General features: G+C 26.1%; 1 protein-coding gene and 1 long non-coding RNA gene across 2 annotated transcripts; both read right to left on the reverse strand.

The window, feature by feature from the left end:
- Positions 1 to 4,664: 4,664 nt before the first annotated feature.
- On the reverse strand, positions 4,665 to 6,363 carry LOC130962037 (E3 ubiquitin-protein ligase PUB22-like). The gene has a single exon (XM_057888124.1). The coding sequence runs from the start codon at positions 6,215 to 6,217 to the stop codon at positions 4,955 to 4,957; it is 1,263 nt and encodes a 420-aa protein (XP_057744107.1). The 5' UTR covers positions 6,218 to 6,363; the 3' UTR covers positions 4,665 to 4,954.
- A 13,386-nt stretch (positions 6,364 to 19,749) lies between these two features.
- On the reverse strand, positions 19,750 to 22,068 carry LOC130960781 (uncharacterized). The gene is made up of 4 exons (XR_009079241.1): positions 21,912 to 22,068; positions 21,766 to 21,820; positions 21,549 to 21,677; positions 19,750 to 20,115 (listed from the first exon to the last, which is right to left on the reverse strand). It is a non-coding gene; the product is annotated as an uncharacterized LOC130960781 (long non-coding RNA).
- Between the last annotated feature and the right edge of the window lie 254 nt (positions 22,069 to 22,322).

Genomic DNA, 22,322 nt, shown 5'->3' on the forward strand with positions numbered 1-22,322 from the left:
ATATTTAAAACTCTTTCAATAAAATTAACTAGAAAACAGTACTATATTAGAGAGATTTTTTTTTAGTTAAAATTTTTTTAAAAAAATACAATAATGTATATATTTTTTATGTATTTAGTAAAAATTTTCATTTTTTAAATTTAATTTTGTTCTTTATTAGAGAAATTCTCTTATATTTATGGTTACTGTTTGAGATAAAATATCAAGTATTCATATAAAAATATATAAAATAATTTTGTATTTGTATTTATAATCAAATTTTATAAATATATAATTAAATTATATTTATATTTATATTTAAAACATGAATAGTGTTAAAACAGATTGTGGATAATAATTTTTACTGTTTATCGTAAAACTTAATTATTTGTTATTAAAAATTTTAATTATTCTATTATAAAAAATTGATTATTTTGTGATTATAATTATTTATTAAAAAATATGTAAAACATATTAATATACATAAACATAATATAACTAATTGTGTACTTAATTTCTAGTATTCAAGTAGTATTTCTATGTGTGTGTATAAGATTGGCTATTATTATTTATCTGACTAATAAAATGAGATTGGTTAATATAAGTTTCTTTGACCAAAAAGAGAATCCAATGAATTTCAGATGCTAATTAATAATTTATTTAAATAATATCATATTATTGCGTGCGCTTATATTAATATTAGAAACGATATTTTTATATAAAAAATATATATATTAACTCCTTCAAAAGTTTAAATAATATTGTGTTTTATATTTTTATATGATAATATTTTTCCTATATTTTAATAAATGTGACATTAGTCTTGTGTTTCCGTGGGCGGTGGCATGGGTGTGTACATATATATATAAATATATATAACATTAGAGAATTAATTAGTCTAAAATGATAAAATAAAAAAAATATAATATAGGTGGAAACTCAGGTGCAGTCGACTTTACGTGAAGTTGATAGGTGAGAGCCGTTAAATGATTTGACTGATTTAACTAAATTTTCATCTAACGACTCTCAGTTATCAGCTTCACGTAAAGTCGACTGCACCTGAGTTTCCACCTATAATATATTACATAACTTCACAAAGAATCACCAATAATTTATCCTTCAAGAAAATCATATATCTTATATTCAAAATTGATATGAAGGTGCGTATTTCATGAAGTGATGGCGTAAAATATTGTGGTGGGCGGCAAAACTTAGAGGGATGAAGCTAAGCCAAGGGTAACATTACCATGTGCAATGCTATCCAATAATAAGCTTTTGCTTTTCTTATACATCAACATTTTTATAAGTTTTATATGATTATTGGTTTACAAGAATTTTTGTCATTCATCCTGGACCCGCACGGGTTCATGATTCTTCGTTTGCTCCTCTCTTCATGCCATTCATTTTTCTTGATTGCTACTTACATCAATGTAACCTAGTCATGATATCATTTTTTTTTTAATTTAAACTGAAAAGAAGAATCACATTGCACATAAATAATAATATTTTTAACATTTGTATAAACTTTTTTATAAATTTTCTTTATTGTTTAATTTTCATGAAAAAATACAAGTTTAACTACTAACATGTGTTATATTATGTTGCTCCGTCATTATTGAACTTGCATCTTCAGGTAAAGATGACTATAACCATGTCAATGTGAATTTCATACGATGGAATTTTTCTAGCTTATAATAATATGCATTTTATAATCTTATTATTGCAATTTAAAACAAGATAATGAAAACTTCAATTTCAGTCTCAAATATTGACATACATATTTTATCATTCTTAACATTAATGAGTAAATAAAATTGTTATATGATAACTTGTGAACGAGATTAACTAATTCTAACAAATCCTATAGCACATGAATAAATAAAATAAATAATAATAATCTACCTTCTGTTTAATTAAATTACTACCACCACACACCATGGCCTAAGTAGTACGTGCGTGTGTTCTTTAATTTGTTTTCTCTTAATACATAATTCAATCAAAGCAGATAGAATCTAATAGTATGAATTAAGGAATAAATAGTTTGAATGAGTTCAGACACGTATTAATTAGTGAGAAAGTGTCTTGTATTATGGTTTATTGAAAGTATCATGAAATTACTATCCTTAAAAACTAATAAGAAGAAGTAACATAAATTGTTATATTTTTAATATTTTTTTAAATAAGAGTTTTTTTGGATTTGATTAATTTTTTTATAAGCTTTTTTTTATGTTATTTTTCTATTTTTAGGGTTCACTGAAAATCGACATAGAATGCATCAAAAATAAGTATAGAATTTTGACACTATGTCATAAAATTACTTTTTTTAAAATCTTAAATGGATAGAAAGAGACAACGTAAATAATTATATCTGTAATAGAAATTATATCTATATATAGCTTGGTCTATGAGTTAGGTTAGTTATGCTGCATGCAATGGAATGATTCATCATTTTGTGGAATTGCAAAATCACAGAGTATAATTTTACTAAGGAATCAAACAATATTGCCAACTCCATGAAAGTTTCTATAGTAGAATAAATCTTTTCAATCTTCATATATAGCTGAATTAGTCTATAGTGTGTATCATAACTTATAATTAGTAATCATTCCTAATAATAATAATGACTCCTTCTATCAAAGGAAAGGAATAAATTAGTTAAAGCGACTGCTCTATAATTACTTGTTAGGTTAATTGATTAATTCTAAACAAACAAAAAAAAAATAATTATAGCACTCAAATAAGTCGTCTATCTATTTTAATTTAATTTACATGACACTTGCATATATATTGCATGTTCATCATTGTTTCATTTGCATGCGCATGGGTCAAATTCATCATGCAAATTTGAATGGTGACTTCAAAGTAATTTTAAAAAAAAAATAATAATAAGACTTCAATTTAGATTACAATTTCACTAATAAAGAATAATTATTTGAAAAATAGCAATAGATCAGTATATATTTAATATCCAATAATTTAATTAGGAGAGTTGATGCAGTATAGAACAAGGTAATTACTTGGTCCAACAGGGTAGGTGAATTATTAATGATTAGGGTTCTTATTGTAATAATTAATAATCTGCATTGTAATACTAAAGGACGATCAAAAGTGACTGATTCATAAGAATTACAAGAAATTGTAAAGAGAAACCCACCGCAATTAAAGCTAATAAAGGTTGTTTAATGTTCTAATAATACATTTTTTCTTTAGTGATTGAATTGGAGCCATGAAGTTGGACCAGTCCGACATTATTATCAAAGCAATTAAAATGAATAATATATTATTGATATTATTTTTTTTCAAAGATTAAAGTTGATAGAGGAATAGACATATAAATAATTATATATTTAATATATAACATGAGTATTGAAATTTTTATGATTAAAAATTTAGAATTCAATTTTTATTAACCAAAAAATATCTTTATCTTCAAATCTTGGTAGAAAATTTAAAGATAAAAGCTTTAGGATTATAGAGAGATAACATTCATATATTTTTTTTATCCATTTAAATTTTTTAGGAAATAATTTTATGACATTAGTATCAGGATTTCTATGACCGAAAAATTTAAAGTTTCATTTTTATTAAACCTAAAAAAAATGATTTTAGTATACTATAAAAAAAATAAAAAATTTAAATAAACTCAAAAAAAGACTCTTACTTAAAAAAATATATAGAGATATAATTATTCATAAAACTTTTTCTATCAATTTATACTTAAGTAGTTTTATATCAACATTTAAACATTCACATCTTTTTTTAAAAATAAAAGCTTTAGGACTATAGAGATATATATAAACATTCACATATTTTTTTTCTATCAGTTTAAATTTTTTAAGAGAATTAGTTTCATGATATTAATATCAAAATTTCTATAACCGATAAACTTAGAATTTAATTCTTATTAAACTTAAAAAAACAAAATTTCAGTATAACACACAAAAAAAAAGGAAGTCTAAATAAAATATGCAAACAAATTTAAAAAAATATTTACTTAAAAAATGTGGAAAAATATAACCATTTATATGATTCTTTCTATCTTTAAACTTAATAAGTAGTTTCATATCAACGATAAACAAGCAAATAATTAAATAATACAAACATATATATACAAAAATAAACAAGCTAATCAAATCTAAACACACTTTAATTTGTTGAAGAATAAAACTCTTCCAAAACAGATCTAGACACGAAGCCATCAAAACCCACAAGACAAGCATGAAATTATATATATAATTTAATCGAAGAAGCTTTTACCCCTTGATGATGATCAAAAGCTTTGAAGATGCTTTATTATTCTTATCTTGAAGTTTCCTAAATTGTATGTCTTATGTTGTCCGTGAAATAAAGTTTTCAACTTGTATAATAATAATAACAATAACCATCTTGCTCTTTTTGCCTTTTTTTTTCGACAATAAATCTTAAGTTTACTTCAATTAATTCGTTAATTGAAAACTTCTTCACCAGACTTAGCTTCTCAAATTAAACTAAAAAACAAACACGAAAGTATCATTATAATTTATATCAAGGTTTAATTTAATCCTCCCATACTTATATTATAATCCTTGTTTTTTCAAGTAGTAAGACATGAAATTAAGCTAACATATATATAACTTCATTTTTCCATTCTAAAAGGCTAAGAAAATTAAAGAAGTAATAAAAACCATAAATAAACAAAATGAAAATGATAAAACCTTTGGTATCACTATTTCCATATATTATTGTATGTGTATTCAATACATAATAAATTCAAGTATGTTTCCTAACCTATAAGATATGAGCAATAGTTGCTTCATGCCCATACCTATTAACTTTATTTCCAATTTTTTTTCTTTTTCAAATAACAATATCTGTACAAATAAAAAACATAAAGAGTGGACAAAGAAAAAAAAAAACTAAAATTAAAATTGATGATGAAGGTAGGTCAAAAATAAACTCTCAATCTTTTTTTTTTTTCACACTTGAATAGTTGAATCTAATTTGTAGGGTAAGCTGAAAGAAAATTGGTAGGTAAACAAGGAGAATTCCTCCATGTCTTAGAATGAAGCTTGAGAATTTCCCTTGCTTTCTCCTTAGCCTTGTTTCCACTATCAACTTGAAGAACCAAACAAAGTTTAGCAACAACACCAATTAGCAACATTTCTTGAACAACACTTTGTGTTGCTGAGTACCTTGCAATTGAGAGTAAAATCTTCACAGCCCTATCATTCACCAATGTTGAAACCCTAAGAATCTTCTTAGAAACGATGGCCACGCCGGCGGCGTGGCCGAGAAGCTCAGCTCTTCCATCAGCCGTTTGGCATAGAATATCCAAAACCACCATCATCATCTCACATGGCTTCTTCTCTTTGCAATCAAGAAGAAGCTCAATAAGGACATGGATCGCCCCTGATTCGACCGCTTTGATCCGGTTTCTTCCCCATGGACAAACCTCAATTAGGGTTTGTAGTGTTTCCTTTGAAGCTTTTTGTGAGATTTGATCCTTTAGAACTTGAACCAATTCCACAAACAATTCATTTCTAAGATTCACTAGCTGATTAGGGTTTGCAACTTGGGACATGGATTTCAACAAGAAAACTGCATAAGCCCTTGATTCATAGATTCCTCTTTGCAAGACCCTTGTCAAGGAATCAACAAAGATTCCATCTTTGAACCCTAATAAGGTCTTCAAACCATTTTCTGACAAATGAAGATTGTGTAGTATGCTCAAAGCTTCATCCGAAACACCTGATTTCGTGTCGAAACCTTCATCTCCATCAGAACTAGCCTCAATTGAATCATAACCATGATTCATCACAACTATTGAAGCCAAGAACTCAACAGCTCCAGCTGATTCAATGCATCTCCGGTTCGATTCGCTCTCGGCCGCCATCGATTTAAGGCTCATAAGGCACTGAGAAAGCAATGAAGAATCTTGATCATTAGAAGAAGCATCTTTGATGAGCTTTGATACCTGTTCTTTATTGACCGGAGGCTTTGGTGTTGGAATTCTTTCAACTCCATGAGAAGCATTCAAGGTGCACCATGCTTGAATCAATCTCCTAAGAGTGTGATTAGGAGTTAGGTCTAAAATCTCAAGGGTTTGCTTGGTCACCGGGCATGTCTTGTTCTTCAATAACCACTTCTCAATGCTCTCTCTATCATAGGTGATTCCTGTGGATACAATCACCGGATCCTTCATGATCTCCAATGAAATTGGACAAACAAAAAATGGTGGAACATCAATTCCATGATCCATGTATGTGTGATGAATAATAATTGAATGTGATCAATGGATAATGAAGTTAGCTTAGCTATATAGTAGAGGTTGATATATGAAGAATTGAAGAAGTAGAAGCAGCAATTTTGGACTTTGAATTTTGATTTGCTTGTGATTTGTTTCTTGTTGTTTGATGAGATTATGGAGGAGTGTTGTCTTGGTATTTATATAATATGCAAAAGAAGAAAAAATATTCGGTGTTCAAATTGTTTGGTATGTTAGAGAAAGTCAATACACGGAAAAAACAAAGTGATGGTGGTGGCACCTTCCATTTTATTAATTAAGACTTTTCAAAAATCATATATATGGATTATGGGGCGAACGGCTCAAGAGTAATAATAACCCAACTTTATTAATTACAAGTATAATTATCCGTGTCATACACGTGATAATATTTAAAATAAAAATTTTAATTTTAATTTTTTTAAATTAATTTAAATTATAATAATTTGATTAATAATTTTTTTATATATATAGAGTCGCCCATATGATTTTATTTGAATGAAAAAAAATACAATCTGAATTTTTAATATTAGAAGTCTAATTTATTTTAGGCTATAATTAGGAATTATTTAAAGAAGTGTCATTTTGATGAAGTAGTAATTAGTAATACTATTTTGTGTCATTCTCAAATAATTTCATGAAAATGGTGGTTTAACTTATTATGTGTTAGTTAAAGTGGTAGTAAATTAATTTTGACATTAAGAAAAATATGTGAGTTCAACTTTGTTTTTATAGGAATAGTATATATATCACTAGAAAAATATTTTAATGATTTAAATAAATTATTTGTCAAAAAATACATACTTTTACAATTTAATGATGAGCAATGTGAAAAATTTTTATACTTATTTCTAAAGTAGATTCAAATCAACATTTTCTTTTAAAAAGAAAATCAAACAGCTGGAAAAAGTGAAATGAATTAATACCACATGCAAGTAGGGTTAATAATTAAAGAGAAGACTTGGATATTATTACCCCCTTTGACTTTTTGTTGAGTCTATAGTTTTTTTTTTCTCTCTCTCTCTTCCAACTCATGCAAGTATATATAGTATTATTAAATTATTAAAACTTAAACGTTGGGGTTTGACTGCAATATTGGGGCCGACATTTTATTTAGATAGAAAAAAAAAATGTGGATGCAATACAAAGGAAAGTAGCAAAAGTGGAATTCTCAATTTTGTGTTGACAATTGAGATATTCATTTGAAGAATATCACTTTCTCTTTTTTTCAATTTGTCTTATTATTTATGTGTTGTATGCTTATTCGCAAATGTTGCATCAATTAACTTCACTCATTGCTTACTTACTTGTCACCATACTTTGACCAAATCACCTTTATTTTTATTTTATTTTTTTATTTATTTTCTTTATATATATATATATATATATATATATATATATATGGCAAGTATAAATTTATCACATTTTTCTGAGATTTTTTTTTGGTTACTTCATTTTCACTTGACTTTGGCTAATAATCTTCCTTATTCCACATATAGAAGAGAATAATTTAATTAAGGAGTAAGACAAATGAAACAGCATGTGCAATTGGGCAATGAATTAATTAATTAAGTGAAAAAGATTTTATATAAGTATTGGGTTTTTTTTTCCTCTAGATTCGTTGAAAAATAACTCAAATCAAATCTAATAAAGTTCTAAACCACTGCGCCGAAACGATCCCAAAGAAACATTGGTATTGACCATAAATGTAAATTCAGTTGGCTTAATAAATAAGTTAACTTTTTTATAATTAAATAACCCATTATAGAAATTAATTAAGTATGCTTTTATCATTTGAATTATACTTTTATATAATGAAATGAACTCATCACTACATTAGACATAGAAAAATGTTAGGTGAATACCAAATATAAGTATTATTTAATTTATTTTTATTATATATTTAAATTTAATATATATTTTATATCAATGGCTAATTTAGTGATTGATTTTTCATATACATATAATACAATTATTCTACATATAATAAGAGTTTAATTAAAGAATTAATTGTTTTTAATTAATATCAGTTAATAATTTTTTACATTACTTTTTTACTTTAATTTACATTTTAAATTTTAAATCTAAAATTAATTCCTAAATTCTAAATCTTCTAAAAAATGAAAATCTAAAAAGAGTAATTTACATTGAAAAATAATTAAAGTTGACTAATTAAAAATTAATTTTTTATATTTATTCATAAGCTGGATTTATAATTTTCAGTTTGCCTTATGCATCAATTGATCTCATTCAGATCGAAAATATGGTTGACGAGAGGATTATCATTCCTTAAAAATACAAAAACAAATGTTAATTAATAATTATTAAACTTCCTTTCATTCTAACTAGTTCACATTAGGCGACTGTAATAGATGAAGATAAGAGTGTGTTTATATATATATATATATGTATGTATGTACGTACGTACGTACGTACTTATCTTATTTTTTCTTTTAAGAAATCAAACAGAGAAATAATTATAATATAATTAAGCTTTAAATTATGATAATGAGATGATGAACAAGTAGCTGGAATCTGACTCGCAAAATTGATTAGACTTTTGGTAGTTATGGTTTTGATTTGATAAGATATATACGTGAGTGGTGCTGATGTGTCCGCGTATGTGATCTTATACCAGTTGTATTTTATTTTATTTTATTGTATTTTAAATTTTTAATATGGAAATGACGAAATAAATAACATAAGCATGTCTTATATCTTCTTTTACTTTAATTTTTTTTTTAAAGAAAAAACAAATTTCCACTATGTTACGTGTATACGTACATAATTAATAAATACAACAAGCAATCTCATGAAGAAGGTCAACTCATCAACTCTATACGAAATTTATTATATGATTATCATCTATCTCAGTTATTAGAAAATAACTGATTCAGTTATTAATTGGTTCGTTTAATTTCCGTTTAAAGCATTACATATAAAAAGTACCTTCCATATTTGAGAGTATTTATTTGACAACTTTTTTTTCTTCAAACAACATTATGTATTCATAAATGAGGAGGTCAGTTACGTTACTGATACGATAATACTACGTGTATATTAAAATTAATCTCTAAAATTAGTTATTAGTATAAAATATATATTTAAATATAAATATATATTAAAAATAAAATAAAAAAAGTTTAAAAGACCAATAATTTTATTAAATTCTAGTTAGTATGTAACCAATAAAAAAAAAGAAAAGTGAATAATGCTATATCATTGGATAAAATCTCACACCATTAAAATTATCATTGATAACTACTTGATGGTTACAAATCATAAAAATTACTTATTCCCTAGCACTCCTCATAAAATAAACTTCATATACATATATTTATACATAAATATTATTAAAGTTGGTTTTATTAGTTAATTTTAATGTACGAATAACATTTTTATTCCAGATAATAGATGTATTCATTTTTTCTTGACAAATATATAAAAATTTATAGTAATAAAATTAATTTTAATTATATGATAAATATGGTAAAATAAATTTATATTATTATTATTATTATTATTATTATTATTATTATTATTATTATTATTATATTTAAGATCAAGGATGAAACATTAATATTATATATAAAATTAGTGGGTCAACTAAAGACAAAGAACAAAACCAGCATGCATGAGACAATCATCAAAACTAGCTATAGCTAGAAAGTAAAGCTAAGAACAAAGTTTAAGGGATTAATTAACATGAACGAAACAAGATTGAGAAAATTAAATAAAGAAGTAATCATAGAAACTATATCTCTATAAAGATAAAGCCAAAGAAAAAGGCAAATTGAGGTTATATATTATTTTACTTTTTATATTTTAAAAAAGAAAAGAAAGAAATATGAAAAAATAGTATAATTTGGTGATGGAGGTGATGATGCAAAACACAAAAATTGTCGGCCATGGAAGTGAATCACATGGTGACTTAGATTGAGTCAATGTTGTATTGAATGTGAGAGCACTAATTAAGTAACGTTATATAAATGCCAAATGCTACTATTACAACAAGAAAGGTCAAACCCTCAAAGCCGCCACCAAAGTCCAAAACCAACGTGAACTACCCTGCACCTTTAATTATTCCATCTATTTTCAGCAAATATTTTTCTCAATTATTATTATTATTATTATTATTATTATTATTATTATTATTATTATTATCCGCATAATATGAGTTTTTTTTTCTGACTCTCTATATATTCCTCATCTAAAAATAAAGAGATAAATCATCAATATATGAGGCAAAATAAAAACACCAAAAGAAAAAAATACAATTTATTGTACTACTTTTATATTTTAATGAGATTATTTAATTTCTAGTTCAATATTAACATACACGTTTATCTTCCACCTTTATATATTGAGTTAGATATAAAAAAAATTTCAATTTAGTGTATATTAAAAAAAAGTAGTTAATATTCAATTTTAAATAGCATCACTTCGTTCGTTCGTTGCATTATATTATATTATATTATGGACGATTTCCAGTTGTAACACGACGTGCGATGATGACTTCACAGATTCATGATTTTCGTGTGGGTGCTTAGACCATCTCCAGTACGAAACTTATTTCAGTTTCTGTTTATAACCCATTTGTCATAAAAAGTAACTCCACATCAGCTTTTGCGTCATAAATAGTAAATAGGAACTTAAAGCATCTCTCTCTTTTCCATTAAGAGGAACTAACTTTAGTCTCTATTGTGGTCCCACTTAATTAATTAATTAAAATAATTAAAATTAATGTAATTAATTTTTTTATAATATAATTTAAATATTTAAATTTAAAAATAATTCACTATTAAAAGATATTAATATTAAATAAATTCATATATAACAATAATACATAATATATAATTCGGGGTTACACTAATTTGTAAAATTACTTAATATAAAGAAAAATATAATTAAACTCTATAGTTGACGATAAGTATTGTGAAATTGCCATATGTGTTCAATCAAGTCCTCTTTCAATTGTCTATATTGCTGCCTATTTTGAAGTTGGGCATTTCTTTGAAGAAATTGATGGTATGATGTAAAATCTTCTTCTCCCAACTAAGATTATGATAAATCATTTTCAACATCATCATACTCAAAATCTTGAGCAAAATTTTCTGCATAAGTGTCTCTTTCATCCTCAACAATCATATTTAATATTAATTATGATATAAATAATTAATATAAATTATTAATTAAATAAAAATAATTATTATAATTACTACTAAATTGAATATTATTTAATTATTTAATATAATTATTTATTATAATTTAATTATTTAATATAATTATTTATTTAATTATAATTTCATATAATTATTTATTTAAAAGGTAACTTGTCATATGGTAAGTTATTATTGGTTGTCCGTAAGTCTGTTTGAGTAGGACTCCACTCCTTTGAATAACGTGAAAGAACTCATTTTGCTACTTCTCCAACTGATAGGTTTCGCAAAGTGTTAAAAAAAAGTTAAATGAGAATCAACCATTAAAAATGCTCTTATATTTTGAAAAATCGTACGTATTTTCCAAAAATAAAATATAAATTAAAGGATAAACGATATTTTCAATATTCATCGGATAACTGAAAAAAAAATTGTTGTATCAATTATATTACTGCCAATATTCATTTCTATGGATTGGTTTTTGTAATACCCACAGATATTTTGTATACCAAGAGAAAAGACCTTTTAAAAATTTTATTTAAATATTACCAAGGGATTTCATTAACCAATAATTAAAAGATCAAAATTTTAATTTCTAAAATATATGAAACTTTTATTTCATATATTTAATTACAAAAATATTTCATATCACTACAAAATAAGCAGAAATTAACGATACTTTTTTAAAGAAATTTAGCAGTTTCAAAATACCGCAAAACACATTATTAGTATTTTAGAAATCACCGTCTTTTAAAGGGCGAGAACTAGGATTTGTGATAGTTTTTAAAAACTGTTGATATAATCGTCGCTATATCAATATATTACTTCGGCTTATTTTATAGTAATTTATAATCATCGTAATATATTCAAAATTAACAATAAAATCAATCACTACAAAAAAAAAAAATATATATATATATATATATATATATATATATATATATATTTATACATATAATTATACATATTAAACTTGTTTAAGGGTCTAGAATAAGATGAATCAAATCTACCTCTACAAAAGGATCTTTCACTCTTGCCTTTTCTATAGTCGTAATTAGCATTAAAAGATCTATGTCCAAACTGAAGCCATGTCTGAAAAAATTAACTTCAATGACACTCAATTCAGATTATAAAATGCTCAATATAATCATGTCTTTATGAGCAAAAAGAAGATCCTCAAATTTGATATTAAGGACAAAAGAAATCATATTTCGTCATAATAGAGGAGATGTACATCGCATAATTTTTGATAAAATCATTAGTGATAGCAGACATATGAGTATTAAGAAAAAATTATGACTAATAACAATCGACACTACTAGAACTCCGTATTTTTCGAACGAAATTGAGATAAATTTTGAATAAATTAGAGACAATTTTTGTTTTAAACGAATTAATTTAGTCTAAAATTTTGCTTTAAAAAAACCCTATTTCTAGTAGTACAAGCAGAATTAACAGTACAATAGTACAAATTCTTTTAAGATAATCTGAGGTATATAGATTCCATGTTCCTTCATGGATTTCAATTGAGTCTTGATGAGTTGTTAGACTTTGAAATCTTGACAAAGTAATATGTGATTTTAGACCAAACCTAATATGCATAATAGCACTCTAGCATTCGATTCTTGAAGTAAAAATTCAAGTCATGAGATAATGGTCTTTCAATTTCCATTCTTTGAAAGATTTTGATTCTGTTCCAGCCACACAAGCAGCTTCACTCTCAAACTAAGCTAGGATTTTACGTTCAAGAAGATGATCTTATAAATTATTTACATTAATTAATGACATGAAGGACCAATTGCTGTCACGTTTATTTAGATGAGTCTTCAATTAATTTGTCACGAATAAGAGAGAGAAATTAAATGCACTTGAATGATACAGGAAATTATATATAGACTAAGCACATTTTTTATTAAACTTGCTTATTTATAATTTATTTGAACCCCAGAACTTATTTAACTGATAAGTGAACTAATTATTCGACTAATTTATATTAGTTTATTAAACTTCTTAGTTTAAATTAATATAGTAAAAAATTACGAGATATCAAATACGCTATATTTTTTGTGTGATGGCTGATTAATTGTTAATTTTTTGTATACATATAGTATGACTAATAATTAATTAAAGAGAAAGTCTAGGGGACTAGCATTTTTATTAAATTTTGGTCAGTACTTAATCATAAAAAATTGAGTAATCTTATCCTATTATATATAATCTCATATTATTAAAAATATTATTAATAATTAATTGATGACTACAAATCATATAATCTACTGGCTCTCTAACACTCTTCTTAGTTAAATTATTATAAAATATTTTTTCGGTCTACTTGAGTTAATACCACCATTTAAGACGAAAAAAAAAACTTGAGTCAATATCGCATTTGATAACACACATTGAATAAAAATAATAACAGTAGATTAATATATAGGCACGCTTGTAAGATTACATCCCCAAGTTTTTTTTTTTTTTTACTAAAATAAGAAAACTCAAATCTGCAACCTTTTAATTGAGTATGGGAAGACTATGTCATTTGAGCTATTATTCATTGACAATTACATTTTCAAGTTATAGGTGAAATAAGTTGAATTCAAATTTATTTAGATAAATTTAAAAAAGTTTTTTGCATAAAAAATATGTAAAAAATATAATTATTTATATATATTTTTTTTTATCAACTCAATCTTTTTGGACAAGTGATTATGAAATCACTTTCCCTTATTTAACAACAACAATTATCCCTTATGTAACACAACGCAATCAATCAGAAGCCCAAATTAATAATGTTAACCTCAATGAAGAATGTGCTTGATTACGGCATTGTTTATTGAAATTGTAGTACTAAAATTAAAGTGCATCGTCATCCATATTCATATTATATTTATATTATTGACACTACACATTGGCGTTCACATTACTGTATTCCGTATGAGAATTAAATTACATTAATTTTGATATACTTATTGACTTTTATTTTTCTCTTTGCTCACATGTATCTTTTTATATTTGTTAAGAGATGATATATTGTTTATATACTATTTTTTATTAATTTAAATTTTTAGGATAAATAATATTATGATATAAAATCAGAATCTAAATTCTAGAAAAAAAAATTAATATAAGATAAATAAAAAAAATTATACAAAAAATATATTAAATTATTGCATAAAAATATATTAAAGATATACTTATTTATTTTTTTATCAACTTAATTTTTTAAAAAATGACATCATAACAATATCAAAAAAATATTAAAAAAATAGTAATATTGCATAAAAATGTAATTAATATTAATTAATTATGTATTTAAATTATTTTTTAATTAACAAAACAGTTAATTGTTAAAAAAAATCTAATATCAAAATAGTGTTTGCTATGAAAAGTGTAACACACTATAATAAAATATTCAAATTAATATCATAATGTAAATAAAGAAATTTACATATCTATGGACTATGGCAATATAATATCCCACATTACACATTAGCGTTTTACCAGGTCAATCGTCTTCCTAATAAAGTCAACGTTAAATAAATCCACGTGCCAAATTAACATTCATTTGGGGATTGATCAATTGGTTGACTTAGATTTAAATGTCAACGTTGCAACTTGTGTGCAAGACATGTGGGTAATTTAGGGTAAAAAAAACAAAGGGTGCATTTCTAATTAATTGTTGTTTTTCATATTTTCCATACTTGTTATTGAACTTTTTAGTATGTACATAGGACAATAAGGGAATAGATATATAGTATTTATTATTAGGAGAATTATATTTGTTAAAATAAAATTTTTGGTTAGTTTGATTAGGGGTGAGCATGAATCAGTTTGGTTCGGGTTTAAGGTGAAATTAGAATTGAACCAATCAAAATGTAATTGGTTCAATTTGGTTCGAATTTGTATTTTTTTGTATATGTATCCAAACTAAACCAAATCGATTAAGAACGGATTTGTTCAGTTCAGGTAATTGAGTACCCGATAACTTTGAAATTCATAAAAAAATCAAATTTTATTTTAAAAATTCAACAAGTACAATAAATATGTAACATCAATATAAATAATCTAAACATATTAAACACCAAATACATTAAAAATTAAACTCATTAAAATTCAAACATATTAATAGTGAATAATCTCACTAAAAAATACTAAAAACTATATATATATTTTTATTTTTTTATTTAATTAATATATTATCGGATTTATGGGTTGGTTTGGGTTCCACACTCCTAGAACTGATACTCAAATCGTTGAACCCGATTACCCGTTAGTTCTAGAACCAATTTAATTGATTCAGTTCGGGTTCGAACAGATAATCAGGTACCTACTACCGTGCTCACCCCTAAGTTGATCTTTGAGATTAAAGAGTATTTGAACAAAATAAACTTACGAGTTTGCTTATTAAATAGGTTGTGACTTTTAATTTCCCCCCTTTTTTTGTGACTAATGTTCCCTTTTTTTTTATTCTATTCTTGTGAAATTCGATTTTTTTGAGGAAAAAAAAAACTGTTGGTTAGGTTAGTTGAGATTTGATAAACTATTAATAACTTTTTTTTATATAAAGAATTGAAAAGAAGGCTTGTTCAAATATGAATTGTATAATATATGAGTATAATTTTGATGTACTGATAGTGTAAAATGTTTTGTACATTCGTATAATTATATTTATTTTTTTTAAATGTTCATTCACGCAATTAATAAAAATAGTAGTTATTTTTTATGATGTGACATCAGTGCATTAAAATTAAATTTATTTAAAAATAAAAAATAAAAAGAGAGAACACACGTAATTGCACCAAAAATTGAAACAAATATATAAACCCGATGAATAATTCACTAGTTATTACTATGAAACTTCCAAAAGGTTGGTTTTCTTTCAAACATGAATATATCAAATTGAACATCATATTATATTTTATATATTTTTTGTTATCTATTTTGATTATTCTTTTGCTTAATAATTCAAGCTATGTTTTTGTCAAAATCATAATTTTGAGTTTACCATTTCTGTGTGCATGGTTATTCCAGAAAACAAGTGCATTGCATATATATAATATATAATTAATATATAGCATTTCAAAAAATTGGGTGCTTATAATTTTGGAGAATAGATACATGATGAAATGTTTTGGAACTTTCAAAAATGGTGGTTAAGAAATAGTAAATAGTAGAATACTTCTTACTTGAAGTTACAGTGTTTGAACTTCGAATGAAGCCAGCGGTCTCCGAAGTGGTCAACGGATTCAAAGTCCTTTAGAAATAAATAAACAAATAAAATAGATTATACATAATCTATCGTTCAAGTCTAAAAGAAGCATAGCTTTTATATACATAATCTAAGTTTGCTAAAAAACTTGCAAAACCTATCAATATGATAAGAGCGAAGGCAGATTGAATCGGATCGAATATGACAAAAATTTCGATTCGATTTGCACTAAAATTATTGGATCAGATTCAATATTTGCAGTTTTTAAGTTTGGATCCGATTTGAACATTTGTGGATCAGATCGGATAAGGTTTCGGATATATCCGCAAAACATAAAGATATTTTTAATAAAAATATATCAATAAAATTAATTTTTTTTATTCTTTTAAATATGTTTACTTTTAAAATAATATTAAACATATCTTTCTTAAATAATAAATTAAAATAATACAACATATATAATAATTATTAATTGAAACAAAATATAAAAAAAATATTTACTTATTTATTTTTTATTTTTGCAGATACACGAATATGCGGGTGCTTACACAAAATTTACAATCTGATTCGATAGAATTGCGAATCGAATCTATATCCATAACTTTCGGATCGGATTCGGATAAATACTACCTAAATATGAACATATTTAAAATTATTATACATACATATTATAATAAGATGTTATAAATGGTTTGAATAAGTCACCAAAAAAAAAGGGTTTGAATAGCATTGCATGCACATATGGTTTTTATTTATTTAAGATTTTGTTATTGGTTAATAAATTATTATGTGCATAAGATGAGATTCGAATCTTCACACTTACTTAAGCAAACTAATACTAAACCAATCCAAGTTGGTTGGATGTAGTTCAATTATAGTGCCAATAAATTATGTATTGGATCGCAAGTCCATTTGATTTTTGGTCATGAATAGCTTGAAGCAATAAATAGTGTAAGCCCAAAAAAATGAGCCCAAGAATAAATCTAATGGAAAATGTGAATGCATCAAACGGCCAGGCCCAAAAAAGGACAAAATGTCTACAACTGTATTCAACTCAAAAAGAAAGCTGAGATCTCAAAAAAAAAAAAAAAAAACCACACACACACGAAGGTTCCTATAGAAAAAAAAAATTAATAGTCAAATTAATTTTTGAAAGATCATACATTTTTTAAATTCATTTTTAAATTTTTTTTTAATCAAATTGGTCTTTTAGATATTACGAATTAATTATATCTATCCTTCAGTTACTCCACTTATAATTTTCGTCAACGATTGATGATGTGAAATGTTAATTGACCTGACACATAACATGTTTAATTAGACATTGATTAAGTATATTTACGAAAATCTATCAATTTAATTACTAGTTCGTATTAAGAATAGAATTTTATAATTGAAAAAAATGAATAAATTAATAAATTTTTATAAATATATTTGTCAATATCTAATTAGACATATCTGGTATGATATATATTATCAATTAATATTTTATGACATCAATTTTTTTAAAAAATTATTAGCGGAATGATCGAAAGACAAATATGATTAATTCGAATTTTTAAAGGACTAATTTAATAAAAAAATATTTTAAAAATAAATTTAAAAAATATTTTATTTTTTAAAAACTAATTTCACTACTAACTCGTTCAACTTCTATGGCATAATATTGGGGGTATAAGGCAAATTAATCCTTTTGGAAATTTAATCTAGTTGCAACTGCACCAAAATAATGAAAATCAGAGACAACGTGATTAATTTTCAGCTTCAAATTAAAAGAATCATATTTTATAAGAGATTAATTAATTCCTCTTCTTTTTTTAAGTATAGGTTATTGTTAAATGGCAGATTTAGCTTTTATATTCATGAATGTTGACCCCAAGAGAATCATTGAACGTTGACCGTTGATCTAACAATAACGTTGCACCATACATCTGTGTGTTGATTCGCTAACATGTCATTTTCATATTTGCCTTACTAAATTTGAAAGAGAATAGAAAGAATAATCTTAAAAAAATAGAAATTAAATTATAATAATATATTTTTGAGAATTTATAAATTCTTAATTTAACATTATATTTTTTAAATAAATATTTTTTCCTTTGATATGTGAATTTATTTCAAATAATAAAGTATAATAAAAAACACAAAAATATTCTATACAAATAATTAATTAATAACTGATATTTTTATGTACACTTAATATAATTATATATTGAAAGATATTATTTAGTACATATCTTTATGCATATGTTGTTGAAAGTAAGTAAAATATTGAAGGTCGTTTCATTTTAACATCATTATTTTTTTAACAATCAATACAAAATATCTTTTTGATTTGTTAATTAAAAAATAGTATAAATATACAATTAATTAATAACAATAAGTCTATTTTAATATCAAAAGTATTTGGTACATATGAATAATATTATTGTAAATATATTCATTTAGGGCTTATTAGAGAAACCAAAATTTCTCTTCTCTATATGTCTATATCATTATGTTTACACCATTTATTCTTCCCCCTATATTAAACCCTAATAATTAATAGATATAGTAGTTTATTTATAGAATAACTTTAATTTAAAGTAAGCATAAGTGTTGAAAATTGAAAGCTGTTTTTCAAGTAGTCAAGTAGAGCTGTAAGCATAACCCGCTATTCACGATGGTCCATCAGCTTTTCTACTTCAACATTATCTTTAATTGCCATTGTTCATACCCTCAAGAAGCTTCCTTTCATCATTTTATTGTTGTCTCTCTATATTTATTTATTATTATTTTTCTGATTACTGAATCAAGCATCTTCAGAAATTTATAAAAAAGTTTAAAATTTAAAATTTTGTTAGTTTTTGCATAGTTTAAAATTTAAAATTATGTTAATTTGTTTTGTATTTGTGTATATATAAATTGGATTAATCTCTACATACAAGTGATTCTGCTATACAAGTCTTACAAGTCCTCTAATTGATATTACGCTCAAACGCACCTCTAATGTAATACCCTACCACACTAAGCTTTACGCTTAAGTCGTAAAGTAGAGGTGGTGTGGTATTACGACCTCTAAAATAAAATGTATATTTATAATAGCAGAAGAATTATAATATGCTAGGAGCCTTGAAGAATAGAGGAAATAAAAATCGCGAATATAAAAGCGCAACACTCGAGAAATGAGTTAACTTGCATGCTAAGAAAGCTACAGCTGTCAAGTGTAAAGAAACCCAAAACAAGAACAGAGAGTCAAAGATACAAAATAACGAGCTCCTGACTCAGCCTGCGAAGTCAAGACTGGCCGGAGAATATACATACATATATACATATATATACATATCCAAAACCCAAATGTACATAAACAAAATTCTGCCTCTCCATACACCTCTAGGAGGATCAAAAAGAATAAGTTATGTGGAGAGAAAGCTAAGTACATATATATACATCATAACATAACAAAATAACCCAGTAACCACTCCGCTTCAAGAGTCCAGACGCCTAACGAGATGCCTCTCGACCTGCATCTGAAAAACAACAACATAGTATGGAATGAGAACCAGAGGTTCTCAGTATGGTAAAGGTGCCACACATAATATATAAGGTCCTGGGAATGCCAGAGGCAATCCTAGAACGCCGACACTCAGTTTATAGAGCTTAAAGTATTAAATAGAAGCCATAGAAGGTGGTTTTCTAAGAATATGTAAACCTGATTTAACTTAATCTTAAACCTAAATCTCATATTGCCATTCCTCCAAACCTCCATCTCCATCAGGATTTCACAGACAAACAAACAGATAAAGCAAGCACATGAAGGTTACAAGTACTGCAGGTAACAAATATACATTTAGCATGGCAGATACATTCAGGCACACCCAGTTAATGCACAAGCAAGTAGTTCAAATAGTATGCATATGATGCATGCCTGTCCTATGGCTGATGAGGCTCATCTGTCGGTTATCCAGCCAACCCGACAAGTCTGAATTGTCCTTAGACTGTCCCCCGACGTGCATCCCCAAGAGTCTATGCATAGCTTTATCTCAAATAATCAATATTGCTCAATGGGGGTAACATTCCCGGGAATTTATATAGTGCCCGGTCACACTTACGTCGTAGGGTCAACAGAGTATCGAGTTTTCTACCTGGTACACGTGGTGGCAAGCCACGGCACTTTATCCAGGGAACCTCGTATCTCAGATTATTCAAATTCATAAGCCATATAAATAATTCAATTATAATTCATTAACATCCACATCATTCTCAATTGCATCTCATTCATCATCATACGTTAAACATATTCAATCCTTATCCTTCGATATCACACCTCTCATTTCGTCCATCAATAGTTCCAATTCAAAATATAATTCATTCTTTTCTAAGAATCAAACTTCAAACTTAAAACATACTTATTTTCTTAATAACTCTAATTCAAACCATATAATCTTTGAATCTAAATCTTTTTAGATACTCATATAAACAAAATCTCTAATTTTTATAAAATTTTGGCAGCACCTCCTCTAAAACTCGGACTTTACCACCCTTTTCGGGTCCAAACCTGCTTTCTTTTCAATTCAACACACCCTTCCTCGTCATCATAACAGTCACCACAATAAATCTACCTCAGATCAACAATTATACTCATACAATATTCAAATCCAACAACCAAAAATTCAACTAAGGATCATAGTTCACTAATCCTAGGCTTCTAACACAAGATACCTCAAATCAACAATTCACCAAATTATTAATTAATCAACAAGCACCAAACTAACCATGTTCATCAATAATAACATTCACCATCCAAAATTAATAACTAATTATCCAATAAACTTCAACCAAATATATCATCGAAAAATTACTAAACATTAAACATACACCCGCATTCCAACTTATCCTATGGTCACCTAGCCTAAGTTTTCACAGAACATTATATATTAAATGCAAGAAACCTAAACCATACCTTAGCCGATTCCCAAGTATTATTCCAAGACAATTTTCCTAAAAGAACACAGCCCTTAAAACTTCAACTAATCCGCTTCCTCCAAGTTTCAGTATTCACAATTTCAAGCTCCAATTATTTATTCACAACCTAATACACATTCATAACACATATATATCCAATTTAATACTCAAAGCTCAAATTCAATGAAATTAAAATAAAATTATCGTATCCTCACCTTACCCAAGCTTCACATAAGCAAGAGTAAACGTTTTCCTCAAGCTAATTGGATCCTAAAACATCATAAATCAAGGAAATTCAACATTCCCACTTAAAATTCGAAAATTGGGAGAAGAGAAGGCTGAGAGTGATTAAACAAGTTACCTATGAAATTGTTCCGATAGAAATGTAGAGCTCGACGCGGTGGACGCGTGGCCGCAAACGGTGCGACAATCGGAGCTCGGACGGAGAAGTTACGGCGAATTGAAATTTGCCGCAAGGGTTTCGGCGTTGCTTTCTCTCCCTGGAGCTTTCATGTCGCTGAAGCCAAAATGGAGAAGAAAGGAACGTGGGCTCATTTAAAGTGTGGGTCCGGTTGGACCGGTAGCCCGGTTCGGGTTCGGTTCAACCGGTTCGACCCGTTCGGTCCAATCTTGGACCGATTTTTTTGAAATTGGTGTCAAAATTCTCGTTTCGATGAGCTCTATCCTAATTTGGTATAATATTTACATTTATAATCCTCCTTATTAAAAACTAATTTATTGACTAATTATCTACTAATTTAACCGGGGTTTA

Source organism: Arachis stenosperma, chromosome 2, assembly GCF_014773155.1.
Source record: "Arachis stenosperma cultivar V10309 chromosome 2, arast.V10309.gnm1.PFL2, whole genome shotgun sequence".
Taxonomy (NCBI): domain Eukaryota; kingdom Viridiplantae; phylum Streptophyta; class Magnoliopsida; order Fabales; family Fabaceae; genus Arachis; species Arachis stenosperma.

Coding starts and splice junctions, on each gene's coding strand:
- LOC130962037 (XM_057888124.1), bottom strand. CDS start 6,217: ATGGATCATGGAATTGATGTTCCACCATTTTTTGTTTGTCCAATTTCA.